At 48.6% G+C, this 25,880-nt stretch overlaps 1 protein-coding gene across 3 annotated transcripts in view; it reads right to left on the bottom strand.

The window, feature by feature from the left end:
• The window catches only part of PDE9A (phosphodiesterase 9A), a 44,165-nt gene extending 19,523 nt beyond the window's left edge, over positions 1-24,642 (bottom strand). Inside the window, exons 1-6 of one of the 3 annotated variants that reach the window (XM_035545906.2) lie at positions 24,574-24,642; positions 13,564-13,634; positions 11,981-12,058; positions 10,396-10,439; positions 4,804-4,858; positions 3,929-3,999 (exon numbers count right to left, since the gene is read on the bottom strand). In XM_035545906.2, coding sequence (XP_035401799.1) covers positions 3,929-3,999; positions 4,804-4,858; positions 10,396-10,439; positions 11,981-12,058; positions 13,564-13,634; positions 24,574-24,642 — 388 coding nt within the window. The remainder of the gene's footprint in view (positions 1-3,928; positions 4,000-4,803; positions 4,859-10,395; positions 10,440-11,980; positions 12,059-13,563; positions 13,635-24,573) is intronic. The other 2 variants (XM_035545907.2, XM_035545908.2) reach the window with 2 other exon arrangements.
• Between the last annotated feature and the right edge of the window lie 1,238 nt (positions 24,643-25,880).

The following is a 25,880-nucleotide window of genomic DNA, read 5'->3' as shown; positions in this document are numbered from 1 at the left end:
AATTCACAGACCGGCTACAATGTCTCGGCTTTTCCACGATTGCTAGCAGCAGCCGGCTTGTTCTGATGCCTTGACTTCTCTGCCATACAGCACGAATCAAAGGAAATCCTGAGCAAAAAAAAAACCCTCCAGCGATGGGGTGATAAGCGCAGCTAGACAAACATGTCCCAGAAGGATCCGAATTCCCATTAAGACAAAAGGTTTTAATTTGAAAGTTCACACGGAGCACTGAGAGGCATCGCTGGGTACAGAGAAGCCAAAGCGAGACTGCAGGAGCAAGAGAGGAACATTGAAAAATTTTGACTGCAACCATTGATTTCATCTTTATAGGTATTGAAGATCTGCCACATGTTTTTGCCAATCAATTGTGCAATCAAAGGTTATTTCTGCATGTGGCACAGAAAATCCTATATCCCCCCTCTCTGTGTAATTAGGAGAGCCACGAGGCAGAAAGTTTGATTGCCTGTTCGTGCTGCAATGCATTTCGGTCCACACAGCTGGGACACCCCTGCGCAGGGCAAGTGCAGGGATATTCTCCCTTCCCCTCTTGTGAACTACCAGCATGCTCAAGGACGTAACGTGGCACCGTTTATTAGGAACATGTCATTCACATGTAGTCATTTCACAGCTCATTTGTGTGCTGAACTCATCGCTTGCATGGCCAAGCTGTGGTTCAAGGAGCTCGAGGGAAGGTGCAATGGGCCGATCAGCATTCAGTCGCTTTCTTAGAAGATAAGCATCGAAATCATACTGACCTGGAGGGGAACATGAACGTGATGAAAAACTGTCTTGGAAGGGCACAGCTCTGCAGTTAAGCAGAGACCTCATTTCTTTATGCTGGTAACAACAAAAATTGCTTTTGGATGAAGAACCAGGAAAGGGGAAAAAAAACAGATGATTTTGAACCAAGCCAAAAATGTCATCTACCAGGAGACAGAAGGAAAAGGAGTTTGATTTATGCTTGATCACAGGGATACCCTCCACTAAAAAACCCCATTTCCAGATGAACGTATATTTTTGTCTAGCACCGTTGAAAGCAATTTCTTTGAGTGATCACAAAGTGACAATAGAAGCAAGACGCTGTCCTGCTTAGTCAATATCTGCATTCTGGGGATCACATTGTGCTTTTTTGGATACCCAGTTCCTGCACTGCTATATATTCAAGGGTATCCACCTGGGGGAAGCTTGGGGGCTGCCGAAGTGGTGGCTGGTGCCTGTGCAAAGCAGCGGGAGCAGAGCAGGGTTACCAGACCCAGAGGGTGGTAGGGCAGGCAACCGCGGAGGGGAGAGGAGATACGGTGCAAAACGGCAGCCCTGAGCGTTTTTTCCTGCTGCGTCTCTTCAGCTTGCTTCCAAATCCTCTCCAGGGGAGCAGGGAATTAACATAATTATTTTCTTAAGGTAGATGTGAGACGCTTACAAATTGTAAAGGGTTTTGCCAGCTCCCTCATCCATGTGTGGGCTGCTGCACAAAGCATTCCCAGCGCCTTCCCTGCATGGAGGCCTTGTCCAAGGAAGTCACGAGCTTTAGACTGGATCTAAAAAATCACTTTTTTTAAAAAAAAAATAATAAAAAAAAAATCACTGGATCTAAAAAATCACAAAGTTTTGGCTCCTTGAAACACATCTCTGCGATGCAGTCTCTGGACAGCAACAGGAAGGAAGCTGCAAACGTGCCATGTGAGGTGCAGATGTTGTGCTGTCGTGGGCACTTATCCCTGCACACACGACCCTGCCGGGGAAGAAGTCCTGGAGATCACACGTGAGAGTGGTGGGAAAGGGATCTCCGAAGGAGGCGGGAGAGAAGGCAAAACAAAAGCACAATTCTTTTCCCGTTCTGCCTGCAAATGATAAATGGCCTTGTCATGTGCACTGATGAAGGGCCCATTATATTATTCTGCAGCAAGAAATACCTCCTGAAAAGACCCTGTGCTGTCTAAAGAAATCCTTGGGCTGCATCCAGCCCTGGAACAGGGCTCTTCGAGCAACCTCTGGGATCCCTGCTTGAGAGAGAAGGCTGGGCTCTCCCTCCCCCTCCGCTTTGCTTTGCAAACGTGCAAGCCTGGGAGCTGCAGATGTGGCTCCCTGGCGAATTTGGGAGGTCCCACCTTGAGCAGCTGGGTGCCCTCGCAGAGAGGCAACCCAGGGAGCTCCTTCCCCCAGGCGGGGGCTGCCAGAGGTGCCATGGGGAGCAGCATTTAGCAGAACAGCAGCAGGTCGCCACGTCTTGCATTTGCCTTGGCCAGCCCGTGGCTGGCCGGGCTCCTCGCAAGGGGGGGCCCTGGGAGGGCTCCCCTGCAGCTGCTCCTTGAAAGAGACTGCTTTTTTTTTTCCCTTTCCTGCTGACAAAAGCATCACTTTTGCTGAGCAGCTGCAGGGTCAAGGTAGCTTCTGGCTGAGGGAAATTTCAGGAAAACAACTTTTTCCATGAACCAGAAACTTTGGTGCGTTTTTTTTTTCTTTCTTTCTTTCTTTCTCTTTCTCTCTTTCTCTCTTTCTCTTTCTTTCTTTTCTTTTTCTTTCTTTTTCTTTCTCTTTCTCTTTCTTTCTTTCTTTCCTTCTTTCCTTCCTTCCTTCCTTCTTTCTTTCTTTCTCTCTCTTTTTCTCTCTTTCTTTATCTTTTTCTCTCTTTCTTTTTCTTTCTTTCTCTTTCTTTTTTCTTTCTTTCTCTCTTTCTTTTTCTTTCTTTCTCTTTCTTTTTTCTTTCTTTCTCTCTTTCTTTTTCTTTCTTTCTCTTTCTTTTTTCTTTCTTTCTCTTTCATTTTCTTTCTTTCTCTTTCTTTCTTTCTTTCCTCCCTTTTTTCTTTCCTTCTTCTTTCTTTCTTTCTTTCTTTTTTTCTCTCTCTCTTTCTCTTTCGCTCTTTCTTTCTTTCTTTTCTTTCTTTCTTTCTTTTCTTTCTTTCTTTTATTTATTTTTTTTCCCAGCCAGCCCCAGTGAGAAAGGGCTTTTTGCAGCTGTAGTGTCAGGGAAGTTTAAATGCTGCATATCAATGACGATGTGGCCTTCGGTGTCGAAACTGCGTCGTGTGACGGCACCTTATTCATCCCCCTACCCTGCCTTTCCCGGGTCTGCACTATGCACAATATACTGAAAAACGACAAGTTGGATGCTGCCTGGAAAAAAAAAATAATCAGAGAAGTAGCTCTTTGACCAGATGAACTTGACTTTGTCGTTGCACAGTAACTAAAACCAACCGTGTCACCATCAACATACTAAACAAGCAAGGCAAGCTTGAAATGATGCTGCTGCTGCCTTGCACGTGCCAGGGGATGGCCAGGGCCGAGGAGGTGCAGACCCCTGTGCTCATGGCTCAGAAATCACAGGACAACGAGAAGTACCCCCCAGGTGGGTTTTAGAGTATGCTACATTATGCATTCATCGATACTTCTGAGGTCACACTTTATTTGTGCCTCACGCGTTGTGTGCAGGCATGCTGATGTGATCGTGCTGCAGGGAAAAGCCTAACCCCATTTCAGGCCCGTTCCCAGTAGGAAAAAAGCAGAAGGAGGTGTGCGACATTCAATTACCAGAAATGTATTCAGGTCTTAGCGCCAACGCCGGCTTTTTGTCGTCAGCAAGAACAAGCCTGACGACAGCCTGATTAATAGGCAGTGCTTCCCAAAGGAGAAAAGCTCACCGAAAGACAAAATGTATGACCCGTGCGAATACCCAGTGCGCTGACCCAAAGCAGAAGGCAGCTGCGTTACCTTCCTGCAGTTAGCTAAGGAGGTAGCAGGGAGGGCTCGGGCTGCAGGTGTGTTAGCAGAGCGATGCTGTGGGGGAGCCCCCGCAGAGGGGTGGGGGGCTGCTGGGTGCAGGAGGGTGATGTGGGGCCGGGGCTGGGGAGGGCAGGGGATGCGGGAGGGGAAGGGGTGCTCCGGGGTGGGAGAGCAAGGGTTTCTGCGACGCGAGCACAGGGACACTCACATTCAACCTTTTTCTCCAGCATTGCCAAGTGATTAGCTACTTCCGTTTTCAGTTCATTGATTTTAAAAACCCTGGAAAGAAAACCCTCATGTATTAATGTCATACAGTTAGCGCCGTGTCGACCCTAGTTACAGACCGCCAGAAACTTTTCAGAGGATCGATCAGGGCCACTTGTGGCTGCCGTAAGGAAAAGAAGATTTTCCATGGCAATGTCAAACTTTGGGGCAGAAAATCCACGTTTCATCTTCAGAAAACAAAATAATTAAAACCAAAGGATTTTGTTGTGGCTCTGTGAATCTGCTGTGGCTCTGCAACACTCCAGCACACCCCTCTCCACAGTGACTTGCTGCTTGCTGTAACCCCCCTCGGGAAGCGATGTGAAACTGATAATGCTCTGCCCAAAAGCAGCACCTCGGTGCTGGCACGCGCTGAAGCTCTCCTCTGAATTAACCTGGTGATTTGCTGAGCCGTGGTGGAGTTGATCTGTCCTGCCAAAACTAGCTGGGATGAAATTAGCAGCCCTACTGATGCTCAGGAATCCTCATTGAGGAGAGACGTATGCATGTGATAAAGGGAAAAAATGGAACGAATCAGTTGGGTTTTGTGTTCTACAAAGGAGCATTTCATTTGCTTCCTAAGAGGGCAGAAGCACAGTAAGAACATTTAATTTTAGATCAAAACTAAGCTAGAATTGCTCGTGGTTTAAGCTACCGCATTGCTCTCGGCAGGAGGTACGTGTGTACCTGGCCTAAATTCGGCAGGAAGAGAGGGATTTGAAAGAGATTTTAAATGCCTCTCTACCTCCTGTGAAAATTTCACTTCTGGCTGATAAAAGAAACAAAACTTTAAATAAATAATGATGTTCGGCATCCTACCTTGAGAACTGCTCAGCAATCTGTCCCAATAAATTCTGGAACAATTCTTCTTTATCTAAAACAACAGAGGGGAGACAAAAGACAAAATGAAAAGAGAGGAGACACACTCAGCATCCCTGCAAGGAGGGCTTTGACGATGAGGCATTCAGCCAAAAGTCATTCTTGGTCCCCTGAACGGTGTCAGCATTTGGGCACGCAGCTGAGTCCACCTTTCACCTGCCATCCTCTGCGTGGCAGAGCACAGGCAAGCTCTCCCAGAAGTTTTCTGGGGGTGCTGGACCTCTGAGAGGCATCTTGTTTGAAGGAGACCCCTTTGGCATCTCCTGGGTGGGACGTGTGGGTCCACCAGCTCCCGAGGACTCCCTTGGCTACCTGCACACTCCAGGTGGCCGCAGGATGCCGGTGCGCCCGTGCAGGGTGAGTTGCGCCTGTCCTGGACTGTGGGGTGCCTTTGTATGGCACCAGCTCACAGCCCCACTTCCCCGCAGAGCCGTGGGGCAGTGCCCAGGGGAAGGGGCTGTGTTGGGCACCCCACGGCTGCCGGGGCGGCTGAGCAGGGCCATGGGGCCAGGAGAGCCAGCGTGGGGAAGCCCCACGGATGTAACCCACAGCATGCTGCAGCCGCGCTGCCTGCGGTGTGCACATCCCTCCGGTCTCTCGTGCTCCAGGAGCGGAAATGTTTGCATGCTTTTCCTACACAGATCACCGAGCGCCCACTTATCCCCTGCACAGAAGCACCCCGGTGGCATTTCGGGAGCTCCTTCTTGTGCTTTTCACAGCGCCCCTCATGAGCGCAATCACCTGCACGCAGTGCATCAGAAAGAAATGCAGCCCAGCACTCACAACGTTCTCCTAAATAACAGCTCTTGTACCTGTTGAAAGGATTTGCAGTCACTCAGACATCGGAGACGCCAGAAATACTTGTCGAGAGCGTTCAGCTTTCGGCACAAAGCAGTTTGGCTGTTACCCCCGGGTCTCCAAACCGGAGCAAGCGCTCTGCACACGGGAGGGCTCCCATCTAACCCCCTCGCTTCTGCTGCGACCCGACTCCCAGCGGAGCGGCTGGCAGTGCAAAGGAGATCAGTTCTTATCTCACAGACCCATTTTCCAGTTTCCTCACTCTCACTCACACACAAAAACAAGCCTGCCACTGAAAACCCAACCGAGCAAGCACCGCGTCCTAGTTAAGATGGGAGGAAAGCTTACCGTAGGCAGCACCTGGGACGACAGGCGAGTCCGGCGGCGGGGATTATCAGAGCCACCCGTGCCCTCTCCCTGCACTGCTTCTCAGCGCTGACAGCGGCTGGAGCATGCGGGAAGCTGACAAGTCCCCTATAAACACTGGCCCGGTAAAAAAACAACCAATCTTACTTTCACTCCCTCCCCCTGTCAAAACTCACTTGGAGTACTAGGACATTCTCATCCCAGGAACAGTCAGCTGCAATCTGATGTTTATGGATGTAATAAAAGACTTTCAAAACGAAGATGTATGTTTTTATAACCCTAGGGTGCAGTACAGATATATGACTAAGAGTGGCAGCTCGTCTCATCTTAAAGGGACAACGAGCCTTTTCTTTGCCCTGCTCCTTTCAGGGGGGTAGCTCCCGATTGTGAAGAAAATGAACAAGCTCACCGATGTCACTTAGTCTTGCTCATCCCCTCCTCTGCAAACAGGAAAGCCAGGTGTCCTTTTACTCTCTTTACTACTGTCTGACTGCTTTTTCCCACACTTCCAGGCAGGGCTGACACCCCAGGTCTGCCCAGCTCCCTTTCTCCTCAGCTGCTTTATTTTTTCACTGCGATTTCCCCCATGTCTTTTTTGGTTCCCCCGTCTTTTCTGCCACAGCCAAGAGATGCTGTGAGGTCGTAGGCGTCTGCCCTTCTTCTTCCACACTGTCTTGTTCTCACGTGTGCCTGTGCCTTTGGCTCAGGCACCTGCCTGTGTTTCCCCTTCTGTGGTTTGTTTGGATCTGGGCAGTCAGTGGAATTTAGCAAACAAACAGGCAGGTGGACACGCGCCTCAGGAAGGCGCGTGTTGAAAGCCCACGTCCATGAGTCGCATCACACCGAGTGCCAAATTCGCTTGGCAGCTCAGGTTAATTTGGGCTGCCGCGTGCAAGCCCTCGCTAGGTGAGTAATCCCAACGCAGCTGCCCTGCTCCCCACGCAAGCGTCCGGGCTACGCGGCAGGCAGCGATGGGGGCAGCAGGGGGGACTTCTGCCTCTGCCTCTTCTCTCTTGCCTGAGCCGTGGGTGTGAACGTGCCCCCGAAAGGAAAAGAGATCCCAGAATATGAAGATTTAGACACAATGATGAGCTTCTGTGGCTTTACCAGCAACAAATAGGTACCCGCACAAGAGCCTGTGCATTGAATCGTCCAGGAAACCCAAGTGCTTCCCTGCTGAAGCTGCCCAAATGGCTGGTGGGCTGGCCTTGCCCCAGGCATGGGTCTTGTAGCAGACACCTGCACCTGTCAAGAAAGCTCTCCCAGGTCAAGCAATATCCCTGGGGACAAAAGGTGGGTTTCCTTCCCTGCATTGTGGCTTCCACCCCCATCAGGGCAGCAGCAAGGGTGCTGCTCTCTCTGGATCTTCTCACCTGCTTTCCAGGGGCTGCGCACGTTGGAGGCCCCATCAGGAGGAGCCGTAGATGGTGGTACGGGGAGAGTGATGACCAAGCTCAGCACATCTCATGCACTTTTGGGTTATGTCCCTCATGAGGGCTTTACAGACTCACTCAACCTTGTAGCGCTAGGAAAGCCTCAGCCCATGCTTCCCCCCAGGTAGGACCACTGTGGGTCAGGCCCACTGAGCACCACAGTAACTCCTTCCTCCATGCTCTCAGAAGGAAAATAAACTTCAGTTGTATTTCTCAAGAGCGTGCTGCCATCAGGATTTGTTCCCTTAATTGGCATTTTCAGCAATTTTGCAGAGTGCCTGAACTCCAAGTACAGCTACAGCGCAGCCATCAGTTTGTGAGCTTTGAGCCTGTTCCAACTTGAGGACGCAGACCAGAGCCTCCCTGGTGTCAGGAGGGACAAGATGCCATCTCAGAGCGGTTTTGCAGGCCAGGTGAACATGGTGTCTACCTGGGAGTTTAACCACTCCGAAGAAGGTGACAAGCAGAAGACAGCAGGCAATGCAACGGCCCCGCAGGCTTGGCCCTGCAGACATCTGGCCCCACAGTGATGCAGTGACCACCACTGCCTCCAACAGCCACTGAGTAATAACCTCTGTAATCCCTACCCTCTCCCCTGGCTACAGCCAGGAAATGAAGAACAGTTTCTTAGCAGGACTCTGGTGGATATCTCCTCCGCTGGATGAAAGCCACTGCTTGTATTTTCCTCCCGAAGGATTGTATTTTCCAGTCCCACCTTTTACAGCCTTTGTTCTGCTGAAGCATGCACCACACTCTTCCAGCTGCTTGGGAGACTGCTGGAAAGAGGTGCATCAGCTCCCAGCACTGTGGAAATCAGGGTGACCCTCTTTTGGCACGCTTTTGAAGAAGTTGCTTTGGGAGGCAGAATCACACAGCAGAGTTGTTTCAGAAGTGACGGCTAGAACAGAGCTTTTCTATATTTTTTTTCTTCTAATGAAGAAGAACAATTTCCCACTCTGCTCATTCTTCCTACTCTCAGCAAAATGTCAGGAATGCTTAAGATTAATGACAACCCATGTGAAAGAGAAACAGACATCAAGGAACACTCATTCCATCACATACAGTTCAACTTTCTGTCTCTTTCCACAGCAGATTCTGTCTTATGCTTTGGCAACTTACCACCAGAATTTTTCTTGCCCTTTTCAGCTCAGATCTTTGGAAATCTTTGTTTTATAAAATGCAGGGAGGGAGCAGAGACCTTGCTGACACAGTGAGCTTCATTCAGCACAAAGCAGAGCCATGTGCTGTCAGCCGGGCTGAAAAATGAGGGCCCTGGGAAAGTGTGAGAAGTCATATATGGTCTTATAAAAATATACCGCTAGCTTCATGTGGAGAAAAAAAAAAAAGGCATTTTTTTTCAGTAAGCTCTTCGACCGGCTTCTCTGCTGGTATACCATGGTGGCATTCCCGGGCACAGCCCCACCAGCATTCACCTTTCTCTATCTCAGGGTATGTGGATATTGGTTACACACACAGGGTGGTATATGCAGATATCGGCACTCCAGTCGAGACCCCACCTTGTCTGACCTGATAATGCATGCATGTACTCCTGGACTAGCAGCGTGATGCTGCCCCTGCTGAGTTTGTTACAATAAGGAAATAGTTTAACAAACAGTTTCCTTCCCCTTAGTGGTCACGTGTGTCCCCTGGCTTTGGCTGGTGACACAGGACCAGTTTATGGCTTGCAACAAACTTCTCTGTGATAAAGTTCTTCCCTGTTTTCTGTCTGCTCTCTGCTCTCTTTTGCTCTCTGCCTGCAGAAGGGCCCGGCTGTTGCCTCTCCGTGTCAACCCGGCCATCCTCCTTCATTGCCTAGCTGTGCCCTTTCCTATGGGCATCTCTGCTGTGGGGAACATGGGCACCTCAGAGAGTGGCTTCAGTTCCCTGCACCTTCCCATCTATAAAAGACAGCACTGTGAGACACTGTGTTTTCTCGCACAACACAGGGACCTAAGCAAGAAAAAGCAACTAGCAGGAAAACAGCCAAACTGCCTTGCCCCTGTCCCAGGAGTCTCAACCATCTCTGTAAACCATTTTTGTTCAGACACAGACTTCCTGGCTTCCTCCTGTTCTTCCCACGTGCTCTCCATTCCCCAAATGATCTTAACCTCTTGCCCCGTCTCTCCTATCTCCCCATTTTACTCCTCCAGACTGTGTCCCCAGTGATGTTCCCTTCCCTCCCAAGGGCAGCTCCACAAGATACAGCCCAGGGTCCTGCTCAGGCTGCCTGGGAGCAAGTGGCAGGAGATACTGCAGTTGCACGGATGAGGGCTGCTGTGAGTCAGACAATCTGCAGGAATTGCCCCAAGCAAATGCTCTGCTCCAGTGCCCAAGAGCTGCTGGCCTGAGCCCAACACCAGCACGCAAAGAAAAACAGTAAAAATGCCACTTCAGTCCTGCCTGTGGAGGACAACACCGCTGTGCGCTGGGGAACGTATTCCAGATGTCGTCTTTCATCCAGGCCTCCTTTAATCTTGTCAGGTGTATTTAAATATTTATTACACTCCGAGCTACTATGCCCACAACAGAAATTATGCTCCCTCCTCAGCCATTTGGAAATAACACAGGGTTCAAACGCAGTGTGTGGCTTTCAGCAGAGGTTTGCTGAGGGATGAACAAAGTACTGCGGGATGGGCTTTCAAACGTGGTGGGCAATGCTTTTGCAGAACCGCTGCTCTGTGCTGAGTCAGGCCCAGGCTGAGCACTTCGGAAGTCCCCTGGACCCCAGCCATTTCACCTCATCTTCAAAGACTTTGAAATTTGGGGACAACTTTTTTTTTTTTTTTTAAACTTTCCTCCAGAATACTTTTCATTCTGCCATAGCTTCAACCACAACAGAATCATCTTTCTTCCTTGCATCTCAGCCACATAATTTCTGAATGGAAATGACTGCAACCTCAGTTTTAGCAAATTCAGTTCGAAAGGGTTGTTTTACCTGAGAGCTGCCCAGTGGCAACAGGTATCACTTTGTAGGGAGACCTGGAAGAGTTGGAGAGGGTTGATGTTAGCAGTGCTGAGAAAGCAGCTTGTATTTCACATCTGCATTCCCTGAGGAGGAAAAGTATCACAGAATCACAGAATATCCCAAGTTGGAAGGGACCCACAAGGATCATCAGGTCCAACTACTGGATCCACACAGGACCACCCAAAAATCAGGCCTTATGACTGAGAGCATTGTCCAAACACTTCTTGAACTCCAGGCTTGGAGCCAAGACCACTTGGAGTAGGCTTGGGGCTATGACCACTGCCCCGGGGAGCCTGTCCCAGTGCCCGACCACCCTCTGGGTGCAGAACCTTTCCCTAACACCCAGCCTGACCCTCCCCTGTCCCAGCCCCACACCGTTCCCTCGGGTCCTGTCGCTGTCCCCAGAGAGCAGAGCTCAGCGCCTGCCCCTCCGCTCCCCTCGTGAGGGAGCTGCAGGCCGCCATGAGGCCTCCCCTCAGCCTGCTCTGCTCGGGGCTGCACAAACCAAGGGACCTCAGCCGCTCCTCATACAGCATGCCCTCCAGACCCTTCACAATCTTTGTAGCCCTCCTTTGGACACTCTCTAATAGTTGTGTCCTTTTAGTGTGGTGCCCAAAACTGCACACAATACTCAAGGTGAGGTCACACCAGTGCAGGGCAGAGCAGGACAATCACTTGTGACAATCACAGAATATCTGAACATATTCTAAGCCCGCTCAAAATCTGTCATTTTAAATACGGAGGGGGCACTTTTTATGTACTATTAACCCTCAGTTTACTGCTGAACTAGATACAAGGAGATCTTTCTTGTGAAACAAACATGGTAAAAATGCCTCCTCTTTGGCAAGTCTCAAGAGCTTGCAGACTGAGATGGTGAGGAGCTCTGCTAGGCTGGAAGGAAGCTCCTGTGGTGGGGACCATGCTCATGGCACCCAGAGCAAGAGGTTGTAGCATTGTAGCATCATGTCTGCTGGGGCTCTGACACGTGGCACCAGTGTAGGTAACACCAGTGACAAGTCATGATGAAATTTGCAATGGAATAAGTAACAGCAGAAGTAGTAACTGTGAGCAGTCACAGTAAAAATAAAAGTGCAAGGCTGAACAAGCAACAGGGAGCCAAGCAGAAAAAGAAAAAGGGATGTGGAGACAGGAAGGGCCAACGCCAGCGTGGAAGAGGCTTAACCTCATCAAAGACTTTGACTTTGCTTGCAGCTGATGTCACGGTTTGGTCCTAACAGAGCAGTAAAGGAGCCAGGGAACAAAGGAGCTGGGAGCCTTGACAGCAAACAGAGTGGGATGGGAACAGCTGTTCTACATTAAATACTTAAAAGCAGTATTTTTTCCTCAGACAATCACTCCTACTTTAATAACAAGCAAAAAATCTTCAAAACCAGCCGGCATCAGTATTATAAGCCAGCAGGCAGTTTGTGCTGTCACCTCCCTGCCCCTGGCAAGCTGCTCACCTCGTGTTGCCTACAAGAGGCATTGCAGCCCAACACCCCCTCTCCCTCGGGCACGACTCCCCTCTTGAGGAGCATGTTGCAGCAAGGCTTACCTCTCTGAGTTTGCCGGCATCGTCGGGTCAATGGATACCATACAATTGTCTGCTGTCAAGAGGGAGATGGTTGTGTTTCTGAAAAGTATGTTCCAGAGAGGTTTATTTGAGCGAGAAATACTGGCTGAGATCCTGTGCTGCCGTGCGCGGCGCATGGCCATTTTCCCTCGTGCAGCACTCCTGGCGTGGCTGATGCTGCCCCGGACCCATTTTAACTTGGTGCAGAAAGGGTCAAAGCACAGGGCAGGGTAGGCTTGGTGTTTTGCCCATTTCAGTTACCAGAGATGTTACCGGCAAAACGTTAAGCGTGATCATCTTTGATCTCAGAGCGAACTTTGCTCCTTGGTAACTCTTGTGTACTGTTGACTCATCAACTAATAATTTCTGTTGAAAAGCTATGTTTTGTGATACATTGATTAGGCGGCTATATATTGACTCACAATATACAAATCACTACCAGTCTTTAAATCATCTGCTAACTCCCTTACCAAAACAAACAAAACAAATGTCTTGCTGAATATGGAGCCTTCATTTTCATCCTGTGCTAGGTGTGATATCATAGGTTCAAACGTAGGCCTTGAAGGTCTGTGCAGGCTCCAGGAGCCTGATTAGAGTGAATAGAACTGCAGAAGTCCTTTGCTGAAAATAAAAGGACAAATATGCTGTGAACGCCCTACTCATGAATGACTCTGACTCCTAAACCAAGTTTCCTGCTTGATGGGGTGGAAGTATTTGACATCACAGGCAAAGGAAAGTTACTAATGTCTTTAATGTCAAATGGGAGGAAACAGCAAGGATAAACAGCAAAGGCCATTAATTCTGTCCAGCAACCTATGCAAATTCTGAGTTAATATAGACCATTTTATCTTTCAGTCCCCAGATCTGGAGTCATATAACAAAACCATGATTAAAGGACTGACTTATTTTTTCCTGTGCCTTTTTTTTTTTTTTTTTGGTATCATAAACCTGTACAGACAGAGGTAAGCACCATGGCTTATTGCATACCTCTGGGCATCTGCCTGGTGCTGCTTGAGGCCCACCTGCAAGACAGCAGATGCCCTCTGGTAGGGGTGGGTTTGTGGCACGGCTGAGGGGTTGCCCTCCCTTTATTCTATAAAATGGTTCTCTTGGGTTACTCAATTTGACTATCCCATGCCTGGGATTAGCCTGTAGTGTATCTAAATATAAAGTTTAGCACCTAGTGGCAATGCTTGTCATTGGCCCCAAGTTTTTCTATTAAAATGCAGGTTTTAAAAATACTGTTGCATTTCACTCAATATGGGGAATAAAATGGTATACTTGTGAGGCATGCAGAGCCCATATGTACTCTGGGCAGGGATTCTGCACTTGGTGTTATTTTTGTAGAGTAGCTGTGTTCTGTTCAAGGCGGCTAAACACCTGCCAGGGCTTCGTGCACTTTTCCAGCTGGGGCTGTCTATGTTGCCCCAACTTCTTCTTCCAGAAGACTGGAATGAGAGAGAAGCCTGGAGAGCAGGTAACCAGATCATTTGGGGCCTGGCTTTAAAATGTCCCTAGAAGTAATGGAGCAAAAGTGAAATGAATGTCATAAATGAGAGGCCTACCTTGGTAACCCTGTTGCGATGCAGAAGAGGTCCATAATATCTCTGGAGTTGCAGTATTTACTGAAGATCACCTTCCAAACCAAACAGCAGCAGGGAGAAAATGAAGACAGAAGAGAGAAAGGACAGTTAGCTCCCAGTGGGAGATGAACTCTATTCAGGCTTGAACTGGGCCAATTTTAAGGCTCAGCCTACCATTCCAATTATCTGATTTGACTCATGAGCTGGGATATTATATGCTCCCGCTTTAATACATTTGCTATTTTATAATAAAAAAAGAAAGCTCCAGAGACCTAATTGCACTATTCAGAAGTAGAGCAGTAATGTATGAGAACTGACAGCAGAAGGTATCGCATAATGCAGAAGAGTTGCAGGATGGCAACAACCGCAAATATAATGAAGCAACAGCCTGGATTTAGGAAGAAAACAACCCAAATTTAGGGAGCTCCTTGGGTGGTATAAAAATGCACTGCTATTTGGATTACTCCAACTTAAACTCTCTGTAAGCAGAAGAGAGCATTTTTCTCCTCCAGTTGTGTCCAGTTCTGTGCAGTCTACCAGGCTGCTGGTTGTTCCTGCTGCTAGGTCAAGGCTTGGACCTTGAGGGGTCAGCAGCGGGGCTGGGAATGCAGCATTTGTTTTACCCCGTTGCCATACAGCCCTCAGTAACACAATCCCATATTCCTGGTAGCATGGGGCTGTTACGTGATGCCCAACCCAGACCTCTGCTGCCCATGCTGGCGAAGCTGTGGGATGCTCTGCCAGCAAGGAGGGACAGGCATCTGCTAATGCCTTGATACAATGCAAGCTCTTGGAGTTTTAGAGGCAGTGCCAAGCCCTGGGGAGGCTGTGCTACAGTGAACACTGCCTCTGACACTTCCCCCTGCCCATGCCCAACTCTACGCTGCTGTCCCAGTGTGGGCTTTTCTGGCTTCTTTTCTCATCCACCCCTCAATTCTCCTTACTCTCTTGCACCGGCATGGCCAGCCTGCCCTCAGGCTCCATCTCTGTGCCCACCTAGCCCTGCTGGGGTCTAGGCTGAGATTGTTATAAACATGATTTTTGGAGCTGGCGATTTAAGTAAACCTATCTCGCTGTCCTTCCTCCTGAAATATTGCAGAAATCAGGACAAAAACACAAGGTCTGGCCACCGTGACTCAGTCCTGTTGTGCATGCAAGATGATACACCAAAACCTGATGCTGGAGCAATGCTTCAGGTCTCACTTTACATGGGTGGTTAAAAGCACCCTTATTTTTCAGCTAAGCATCATTAGTTGAATGACATCCGTGTCCTCGAGAGACGCCTGTGACTGATACAGAAATATACACTCACCTTCCCTGTTTTCCAGCCCAGATGAACTTACACTAGGTAATATATTTACGTTACCAAAACTCAAGGCAATTAATTGCTGGGGTAGTTAATAAGTGTTACTGAGGAAATGGGTGGGACTAATGCCTGGGTGTGTTCTAAAAGGCTGTTTTGCTAACTTCCTCGGTGATTGACCCTTGTTTATTAAAATACAGTAGCAATCAAAGCAATAAAACATAGCTAATCAGGTTCAGATAGCACGGAAACCCTGCTCTGAGCAGAACGCAGCATCCTGTTGGAGTGATAGCTGCTAAAATTGGCTGACAGAGTACTGGGAAGTTGCTTCTGTACCAGCAACTTGTATATGCTGCAGCTGAGCAGATGATGTTAATTGCAGCTGAATGCAGGGTAAAGGCTTGTGTTGTTCTGGGAGTGCTATTTCAGGTATTGAGGCTTCTTTTTCTGGAAATCAGTTATTATTGACTGGGACAGATAAGAGAGGAAAAGACTAAAAAGATATATATTTAAGAAACATTAAAGGTAAGAAAGCTGCCTGACTCACAGAAAGCAGCAGGAGCTTTCATTTCATTCAGGATGAACGTTAATAATTCCATTACTCCACGCAATAGTGAAAGAGTGGGAAGATAAACAAAGACTGTAGATATTATTTTCTAGCTTATGAGCTATCTCCATACATGTTATTTATCTTTCCATACTTGGTATTTTTATTTAGGTCTACTAAAAGTGGATTTGTGAATCACCCACTGTACTTTGATACTCGTCTCAGGATGTAAATGGTTGTTCCCAGCTCTTGTGTTTTTTTTTCTTTTTTCTCTTTTTTCCTAATCAAAGAGCATATGCTACTAAAGTTCTCTGCTTTTGCAACCTGCTGAGCTTTTCTAACCGACTTCCTTCTCTTTTAAAACAAAGCAGACAGCCTCCAACGTTTCCCAGGACTATGTAATTGTTCCTGTTATTGCCTGCAGGTTTATGTTCCCAATAAAGCCAATGTCAGTTGTGCTGATGGAATACAACTGGAAAGCATTTTGGAGAGACAGGAGGACAGTGCTGTGTACTATTGATGGCTCCAGCCCAGTAAAGGAATCCTATTTGCCTCAAGTCCATGTTTGTTGCAGGGATATTAGCACCATCAAGCTGATACAGTGACATTTGGCTTGTAGCCATACTTCAGCTAGCTGGGACGTATGGCTTCTCCCATGACCAGGGAAGGTGGCTGACCTGCAGCTTTGAGGACAGCCAGTCCTGTTGCCACTGGGTGGAGAAATGAGCACCTTCCACGCTCCTGTGAAGATGCAATTGGCAGGGCAGATGTCCTGAACCCATTGGTGTTTGGCCCAGGTCTCCATGATGATACTTTTCTGGCACCACTTGTAGGTCTGATCCAGACCCACGGTCAGCACTGAGGGATTTCACTGCCCTTCAAACCTCAGATGTCTCAGTGGTCTCTGACCCAGTCATCATCTTGCTTAGACCCCCCTTCCTATCCTGGTGGCAAGCCAGGCACTGCCACGACGTGTCCCAGCACCTCGCTCCCTGCAGTAACGCCTGGGGCTGGAAGACAGCACTGCTTTGGACGGGAATGAGACCTTGCTATGGAGCAAACAGAAGTCAAAGGCAGGAGACCACAGCAGTTTCTAGAGCTGCAGTAGCAGGCTAAGGTCTTCCATGAACAGCACAAGACACTCAGTTGTCAGAATCCCTTCTGAGGAAAAGACAGAGCCAAAATCATGTATGTGGTCTCACAGAAGTGATACACTGCATGGGGAAGGAAAAATGAGGCTTCTGCTTCAGCTTGCAGATTGATGACTTAAATGCCACTAAGAAAATCAGCCCCGTGTAAACCCCGTCAGTCGCATCTCCCTTGGATTTGTGCCAGGAGGGAAAGAATGTGTTCCTCCAAAATGATGCAACATCTGCAAACAATTAGTTTCTCCTGTTAGAGAGTTAACATTATTTCATATTTCTGCCTTTTTTTTTTCCCTGTTAGAATAACTTCTACCATGTGCAGAAAAATTACTGGAAAACTAGTCTTCCCTGAATGCTTAGTTGGGTCATTTTAATAACACTCCATCAAGACCAAGAAGTAGTCATTTGATTTAAGCAGGGAACTCTGTCTCCCTGCCTGGGAGAGTAACGCAAATGCAAAACAAAGAGGGGAAAAGCAGAATGAATAATAACTCAGGCTTTTTGGAGTGGATATAAGATGTTGATGAAGCATGCAGTGACTGTGAAGTAGGACAGCGTGACTCAAGTCGGATGCCTGGTTCCTGGCCCAGAGTTCACTTGTGTGGGGCTGAAACTGCAGCTGCTTTCTCTTCTGCAGTCCCTTCTGCATTTTTTGGAATATATATATATTTATATTTTTTTGGTCTTCCTCTGAAATAAGGGGTCATTCTCTCTTAATCCACAGTATCCACCTCTGGTATGGGACAAGGATTTTAAAGCCCCTCTCAGAAAAAGCAGGGATTGAGAGTCCTGGTGTCTGGCTGGCGTCCTCACTTAGAGGAACAGTTTAGCATTAAGGACCATGATGGAGATGTTACTAAGGGACCACAGTGCGCATACTCTGTGACCTACCAGTTTATAACTAATTGCGTTATATTTTGCTTTGAGATAGGATGGGTAAACACACGGCCTACAAATCCAATTTCTGTTCTATATTTGATCCTCAGAACAACCAATCTTCTCTGTACACTGCAAACCCCGTCCATAATGTTATCCTCTCCTGATCTGTTGTTGGTAATTGGGTTTCCTTCCAAGTATTTAACTGGCATTTTTTTTTACCCTAGTGAAACTCGTAGATGAATAATGCAGGAATATTTTCAAAGCCAGCCTGTGCTCAGTTTGCAGTCCTACTTCCTTTTGCCTGCTGTATTCAAGACTTTTAGCACTTGCTGGTGTTTTTCATTCAGCTCAGTGAGCAATGTTCAGAGTCAGGCCTTAAAGTGTGGAGGTAAAGCAATCTCAAATGATGATCTTTGACTAACGAGACTGAAGGATAGTGCGTCAGAAAAGAATCTGGTAAAACTCAGTTATGTATCTCTCATGGACCAGGGAAGCTGTTACTGCTTCCGTAATAGTAGTTTTCACATGGAGGATTTCTGAATGAGGCAGACGGCTGATGTGAAATTTTCGTGGTGATTTTCCCTTTCTCTACAGCAGTCTGTGTTGTCCATGTCAAAATGAAGCAGGATACAGAGCTCTTAGATAACTCTGTAGAAATCACTGGAAGGAACTCATTTTTCTAGGCAAGTAAGCAAATAGATCTTCCTCAAAAAATAGTCACAAGTACCTACCTTATCAGGCATGGCTCCTGATATTCAACAGAAGCCTTACCTAACACCCCACATCTAAACATCTCCCAGGCTTCTCATTCATCGAATTCAGATACAAGTATTATAGCACGAGCCCAGCTATCTCCAAACTGTCCATTCTTTATTTCTTGCACTAATTAACAGTAGATATTTAGAAAACCACTCCATTTTTCTGAGCTTCAAATGTTAAACAGTATTAAAAATAGTTTGCCAGCTTTGCCATCTGTTTGATGTGGTAGGAGCTTCGCTAAGAGGGGAAAAGGAAATAAATGTGTGTGTGTGCATAGGCCTGTGTGGGAAAGAAAAAGCGAGTGCCCTCGACAAAGAATCCTAACAGAAATTAAAACTGCCTGAGCTCTCCAGACCCTGCCTGTGTTAGGCAGTGAGGAACAGGACAGATTTTTCACTTTGAATGGCCAGAGTGCTGCAGCCCTGCTGGTTCACACTTACCTTCCAGCTGTGGCACGGCTGGGCAACATTTGTTTCAACATGGCACCTACATGAAATGTACCAGTGGGATTTGTCTGACGTAGCTCAAAACGTCTACGTGCTAGATGTCTCATCCATGTTGCTCAGCTAGGCACCTGCTATTGCTGGTAGAGGACCACTTCCAAAGGGAAAGTCAGCCCACGCGTCTCCAAAATCCAGTCTAAGATGGAATGAATCATCCTCTGGAGATACCGCCTGCCTCCCCAGTGCCTGTGGGGGAACCTACATGACTAGCTTGGAGCAGTCACCACTGACTTTTAGATGACTGTGGTTTATGTTTAAGTGGGGTGAATCCCGTTAGTTCCCTAATTATGTAAGCTACCCTGAAAAGAGAAACAGGAGCCAGACAGAGCTGATGCATCAGGATCCTGAGGCATGTGGTTGTATGGCAAGCTGCAACTCCCATCCTTTATAACATTCCTGAACAGAAAGCTACGAGAAAGGATATTTTTCTCTTTTTAGGAAAATGTCCATGATGCAATGACATGTGTGACTCCCCTAGGGCAATCTTGGACATCCGTTGAGAGGGACAGTATGAGAGAGGTGGTCTCTGACACTATAAGTAAGGATCTCATCACTTTATAGAGTTGTTGGGGTTGTAGAGGAAAGAGGTTACATTAAAGAGAACCTTGTGAACCCTACTGACTCCACCAAAGGACATATTGACAGTATTCAGTCTTTCAGCAATAATGACTAAAGAAAGAATACAACCAGGAACCAGCAAGGCAGATTTTGTGATGCTGAGCTGAAAGTTTCTTAGTTTCTACAGCAGATACAGAAATATTTCAACCTTTGACAATTAACTAAAATGTTTATATTCTAGCTTCTATTAACACAGAAAGGGCACAGAATTGCTTCTAATGGAGTACTAAATGCAATTAACCCTGTAGCACATTAATGCATTAGGCTTGAAATGTTTCATAAACTGGGTGATAAAGATGCTTTAGGACCAAATGTCCTCACTAAATGTGAGCTAAGCTAGGCTGCTTGTTTCAAAAATACTAACAAAAATAATGGTGCCTGATGTTCCAACATGCTTGATAATGTAGGGCTGGTAGAAGCATGATGTTAGTCAACAGAGTAAGGAAAAACAGCGAGAGGTGAAAGGCCAGTTTGCAGCTATAGAAGTTAACCAGAAAGGTGCTAGAAACAAAATGGCTTTGTCTTGTTTGTACTACCAAAAAAGTCTTACATAAATAATGTGAGTTTCTATGGTTTGCTTGTCCAAATCCTTAAGTAGTGTTAGCAGGAGGGTGTTAAACAACACTTTGTCTTGGCTAAAGTGAGCATGGACTGCAATAGGTACAATAGACTACATGTGACCACAGAAAGCTCAGCACGGGTAAAGAAGACTTCTTGGTGGATGGGCGTGGAAGGATGATGGAGCTATGCTGGAATTACGGAGCTGTGCTGGAATTGTGGCTTGGCCTCCTATGTGCTCAGAGGATGCTCGTTGGGGAGGAAAGACGGGAGGAAAGGGAGAGAGGCCTCAAGTACAACATTTTCTCTCAGTTTTTAAAAGCCTGTTTTGAAGCCATTATTACTCCCTCACATGTTTACATACTCTTTAGGTGCTGTAACATGAAGGAGTCTGACAGAACCTGCTGTATATTTTTTGCTGCTTTACAATGAGGACATCCAGCAGCCGCCTTGAGCTCACCGGGGCCAACTACAGTTGCAGAGCCAGAGCTGGGGTTGGCCAGACTCCAGCTGCGCTACCTTGCACCCTGAGTCACCCACAGAGAGCTGCCAGTAACAAGAAAATGGCCTCGGTCCCACAAAAATGTATTTATGCCTCACTAAGGAGGCTAAGGAGGATTTGGGCATTGGAGGAACCTGCAAATGGTGGCTAGGCAGAGCAGCCCCAAGAGGTGTCCACGTCCCGACTGCCCGTGACCTCCTCCTCTGCACACCCTGGTGTATCACCCTGAAAACCAATGTGTATTGTGGTAAATGCTTCATCTAAACAGACACGGGATGAAGACATGGGCAGTGCAGAGCATGCTTGTCCCCTGTGCCAAGAGAGTCACAGGGACTGTCTTGCAGCAATTAGAGGTGCAAAGATGTTTAATGGACTTGAACTGATCATCATGCCACTATTTTTCTGCTGTGTTTTGTTTTTAATCTGAATCCAGTTCAGCGTGTTAAAAATAGCACGGCAAGCTTTGGAAAAATCTGTTGGGTTTGCTGGAGTCTAGGCATTTATACCACAGTGGCTGTTGCTCTAATTAAAAAGAAAAGCTCACATGACAGAAACTATTCCTATGCCCTGACATTTCAGTGCAATAACCGCAGCACCAAAACGCAATCTTCACTTTGTTCTGCTCTTCGTGGACCTCAGGCCAAGGGGAGCAAGAGCTGTGGGTATCTCGTCCTGCTTGATGGGCCAGCACAGTAGATGCTGAGAAAGGTTGGAGTCAATACATTTGTCAGAGGAAAAGAAAGCTAATTTCTCTGCTCAGCATCCAGAATGACTCAGTAAACCAGCAAAATGACTCCAAAATTCTTGATTTGCTTTCTGAAGGGGAAGAAATATCACCCTGAGTGATCTCCTTGAATCTCTGACAAAAGCAGCAGTCCTTCTCATTTTTCCAGTTCATTCAGGCTCTGTAGGCTTCTGACTTTCCATCGTTGTTACAAATATGATGTTGATTAAGACACTGGAAACAGAAATCCTCTCAAGACAAGCATTTTCTCAGAAGAACTCCTCACAACTGTGTGAACAAAGCCACCACCCTGTGACATTTGAAAACAAGAGCCATGAAGCCACCCACCTGGGAATGTGGCCACTGGCTGGTTCTGCCTTCTCACCACTTTAATCTCAAAGGTAAAAACCAAATGTTCCCCAGTAGTTTCTGTGTGGAAAAAAAAAATAAAAATGACTGTGAGCTCCATGCTGGTGGACTTTTAATTCGAAACAGACTCGACAGGAATTTTCTTAAAAAAGCAGCCAAAGGGTTAATGACATTATGAAGGCAAATAATACCACAGAGATGCTGTTGGTGGCTTGCTCAAGTTTTTCAAGGCAAACCTCGCTTCTCCACTGGCAGGCTGGGGGGCGTGGGTGCTTGACCCCATCTAGTGGCACTCCAGGATTGAGGAGAAATCCCTGCCCACCGTGGTGCTGTGAGGTCTCCTTATCTTCCATGAAACAAGGGCACTGTTCCCCACTCCACCGTCTTCTCCTTTGTCTGGCAGCAAGCCCAGCTGTGTACAAGTGGGACACGGACATGTTTCTCAGGTGTGTGAAGCCCTGGACATTAATGCAAAGTGCAGAGGGAGGTGGGTGAGCAGGCAAGTGGCTTATGAACTTCTGAATGTCTCTGGGCAAGAGCATCCTTTAGAAACAGATAAATCCAGCGGTGCTGATTTCCCCAGGTGTGCATCCACATCATGTAGGCACTGATAAGGAGGGGCCTTATGCCAAAACCCCATTTTTCAATCAGCCCCAAGAACAAATGGCCTCTTTGAAGCGGGGCTGCGCAGGGCACTGGTTCAGCACGCAGCTGTAGTGCTGTGAAGCCTTTGATCTTCCTTCTCCAGCAGCCTCGGCAGGGCTGTCCCCTCCACCTCGTGCTTCGCTTGCGTCTCTGCCTCCACCAGGTCAGCAGGTGGTCACCCTACGGGCACCTTGGTCCCCTGTTCCTTGGCCAGGACACAGCTATCAGCAGGCCAAAAACTTCTCCTGGAGGACACAGAAGCCAGGCTTTCGGTTGTGAGCACCCACAGCGACATTCGTGCTGGAGTCATTCCCTTCCATGTGTCCATTCAACACCAGCAAACTCTCCTCCAGCTCCAACCATTGCTGCAAACCACCGAGACACGTCCCTTCGCCCTCCCCACTTGTGCCTCTCTGGACCTGATGACACACAAACCTACTTTGCTTAGTTCAGCTCTTGCTGCAGGGCGTTTTCAAGTGCTCATCTGCAACATGCGGGCTCCCAGGGGTGGTGGCATGCTGCCCGCTGGGCCTGCGTTGTCCCTTCATTCACTCCAGCGCAGAGGGGAAATCGCATCTTCCAAAACCAGCAGCACACCCCGAGGTCACACTGGTTTAAGGTGCGGTGGAAACACAAAACTGACTGTTAGTAGTTGCCACCATGACTAATCGTCCTTGTAGCATGGCCAGTCCTGGCCATCACACAGCTCTGCCATGTCCAGCAAGCCAGTTGCAAGTTGGAGCTGAGCCCTTTCAAACTCAGCAAGCTCTGCTATAATGAAGCTCATACCTCATTACCGGCTCAGCATTGATTTAATGAGTTCCCTGTAGAAGCCTCAAATATTGCATTCCTCAGAAGATTAAGGGCTGCTTTTTTTCTCTCCAAGGGATGTTGTTACTGAGGAGGCATGAGGATCTGAGATATGCCCTGCTTACCCCTGGGTGAACCCCATTTACTTGGTATTTTTATAGCCGGAATCCTTCCAAACATTGCACAGATGGAATTTCACATCTGACAAAAGAAACAGATAACATTTATCGAGCAAAAAAATATTTAATGCTGCCTGAGTTTGCATTTGTTTGCTCATGCGATTGTGCCTCTTCTGTGCTTTCAGTGACAAAAGTGCTCTCCAGAGACTGGCTCTGTGAAAATGCTCTTTTAAAAACAAAAAACAAACAAACAAAACAAACAAACAAACAAAAAAAAAACAAAAAAAACCCAACAAAACAACAAAACAGATGAATAAAAAAAACAGCCAAAACCCAGTGGAGATGACAAACGATGTGATTTACCAACACCTACAGAAACGCTCCGTACTCTCTCAAAAGAGCAAACTCCCCAGGGTCCTGTTTCCGACGGCCAGCTCCACGGCAGCGTGCAGCGAGGCTGCTGGTGGCGGGGGGTCCCCCGGGCAGTGACAGAGGGGACCGTGGGCAGTGGAGGCACGCGGGGTAGAGCACGGCCGAGTGAGCTCTGCCTTTGCCCTGTTCCTGTGGTCATTCATACACGGGAGAGAAGGGAAGGGGAAGGGCATCTCCGCTGGTTTCTTTTTAAAGGAGAAAGACAAGGCGCGGCTGGGTGAAACGACAACTTAGAGCCGGAGCACAAAGGATGGATATTTGAATTTTGCAAGTCAGAGCTTACTTGTGAGCCTCTCGGTGGCTTTCGCTCTGTTTCATAAAAGGCACTCGGTCTGTGGCCAAGGAACTGCCGACAGAAAGAAGAAAAAGAGGACTGACTTACAAAAACACGGAGGCGTTTCCCTGTTTAAAAGCTGTGGGCTCTCTGCTCTACGGTGTGAGCTCTCCCCTTCAGCCAGAACACATTTTTCCCTGCAGTTTCCCCTGTGCTGTGAACCGTGGCTAAGCAAACAAGGCAGACTAACGGGAGTTCAAGATTTGATTAACGTCCATCGACATTTACAACTGGCTTCACAAGGGCGGCGGGGCCCCACGGCACCGCAGCCGCACAGCAGCACCCGGCACCTGCCCGCCCTGTAACTTCCCGCTAGGAAAGCACCCGTCCTACAAGCCCTACAAGTAGGCAATTCCAAAACAGCTCCGTGCTCTCCGGCTGCGGCAGCCGGGCTGAAAGCCCGGGGAACACCTCTCCGCCGGCAAAACTTTGCAAACACGTCAAGAGGCTGCTCTCGGAGAGGGGTCCTGCAACGCTGAGAAACTCCCGCGCAGGCAGCGAGCGCTGGCAGCACCGGGCGCTCGCAGGCTGCCAGCAGCCCCTTCCCCTTTAAATTAAAATCTGTGTACAAAAGCAGAAGCTGCTGGAGACCCCCCTCCCTTTCAAAAGAGGCTTGAAGCCCGCAGCAGTGCTGAATGCAGGCACGCGTCTCACTCGCCTTACAGAAAGAGGACACCCAGCAAGCACAGCCTGCAGCCGCCGCTGCGTCCGGAGACGCCACTTTGCGAAAAAACAGCACAAGTACCTTTTGAATTCTTCCATCAATATCCAAATAAATACACTTGGGCCGGTAAGTTGAGGAGGCAGATCCCATCTTGCTACAGCCGGGCTTTTACTGGGCCTTTTCCCAGCGTCAAACAGAGCGGAGAACAAGGCTTATCCCACCAAGCCGAGCCACCGCTGCCTGGCAGTTTGGTGTCCCTGCTCCTCTGTGTCCCACTGCACTCTCATTCTGGGGAGGTCCCTCCTCTAACGTGCACGCATTTTGCTGTGTCTCTGTCTCTCTGCCACCCCCTTCTAGTTGTGCTCCCCTCCGAATCCAGCTGCCTTGGGCAGGCAGGGATGCGGCTCCAGATGCTCTCCGTAAGTGCCCTCTCCATTCCCATGGCAACAGCCCCCTTCTGCTCTCGGGCTGGGAGCTGCGGGCTCGCGGGCACACACACACGCAACGCCGAGCGGCACTCACTGATGGGGGGAAACCTCCACCATCGTTTTTACCCTGAAACGGGAGCGGGATCGCTAAATTGGTGCCGACCCTTTTGGTGAGCTTCCTGCAGGCTGCCAGCAGGCTCCCAGCTGTGCCGTGCGCTGGAGATGCCCTTGGACACCCACCGCAGCCAGGGCTGGGGCTGTCTCTGCCCAAACCCAGCAGCTTGGTTTCCACATCCCTCCTGTTATCCTTAGCTGGGAAGAAAAAGCAGCAGCCGTAAAGCCACAAGCACCAGAAGCACAAAGGACACGCAAAGCCCACGCTCTCATCCCGTGCCACCCCCGGAGTGAAGGCATGTGCTGCTGAGGGGAATGTGAAGCATCCTGGCAAGCGTGTCCCCCGTTTGAAGGTGTAGCTAAAAAACGAGGAGGGAGGAAAGCACCCGATGGCTGACTCTCCGAGCGGATGCCAGGTGCCATCTGCTGCGTGTCTGTGCTACTCTGCAGTGCCCGCGCCTGCTGGGAGCTGAAAGAGCAGCATCGGGTGAGGCTGGGTCACAGAGGGGAGCGGCTCCTCCGCCCTCGCATGGCACAGGCTGTGTGCCCCACTGCGAGCACGCAGAGCGGCCGGGACCAGCTTGTTCTGGCACTGTTAGCGGTGTTTTCCGAGGCTGCCGATGGAGGAGCTGCAAGAAGATGTCCTGATGTCCTTTGTGCCAGAGCCTGGCAGAGCTCGGCTTGTGGGAGCGGGTTCGACGGGAGCTCGGGGCTGCCTTCCCCGCCCAAACTGAAGCCTGGCACCACGCGACCCATGGAGGAGACCAGCGAGGTTCTGCAGGCTCCCCAGCATGTGGCAGCCCTTTCAGGAGAGAGTCCTGTACGGCTGTAGGCTATCCCACCAGC

Source organism: Cygnus atratus, chromosome 1, assembly GCF_013377495.2.
Source record: "Cygnus atratus isolate AKBS03 ecotype Queensland, Australia chromosome 1, CAtr_DNAZoo_HiC_assembly, whole genome shotgun sequence".
Classification (NCBI taxonomy): domain Eukaryota; kingdom Metazoa; phylum Chordata; class Aves; order Anseriformes; family Anatidae; genus Cygnus; species Cygnus atratus.
The sequence above is the reverse complement of the archived record's forward strand: the minus strand, read 5'-3'. Positions and strand labels throughout refer to the sequence as shown.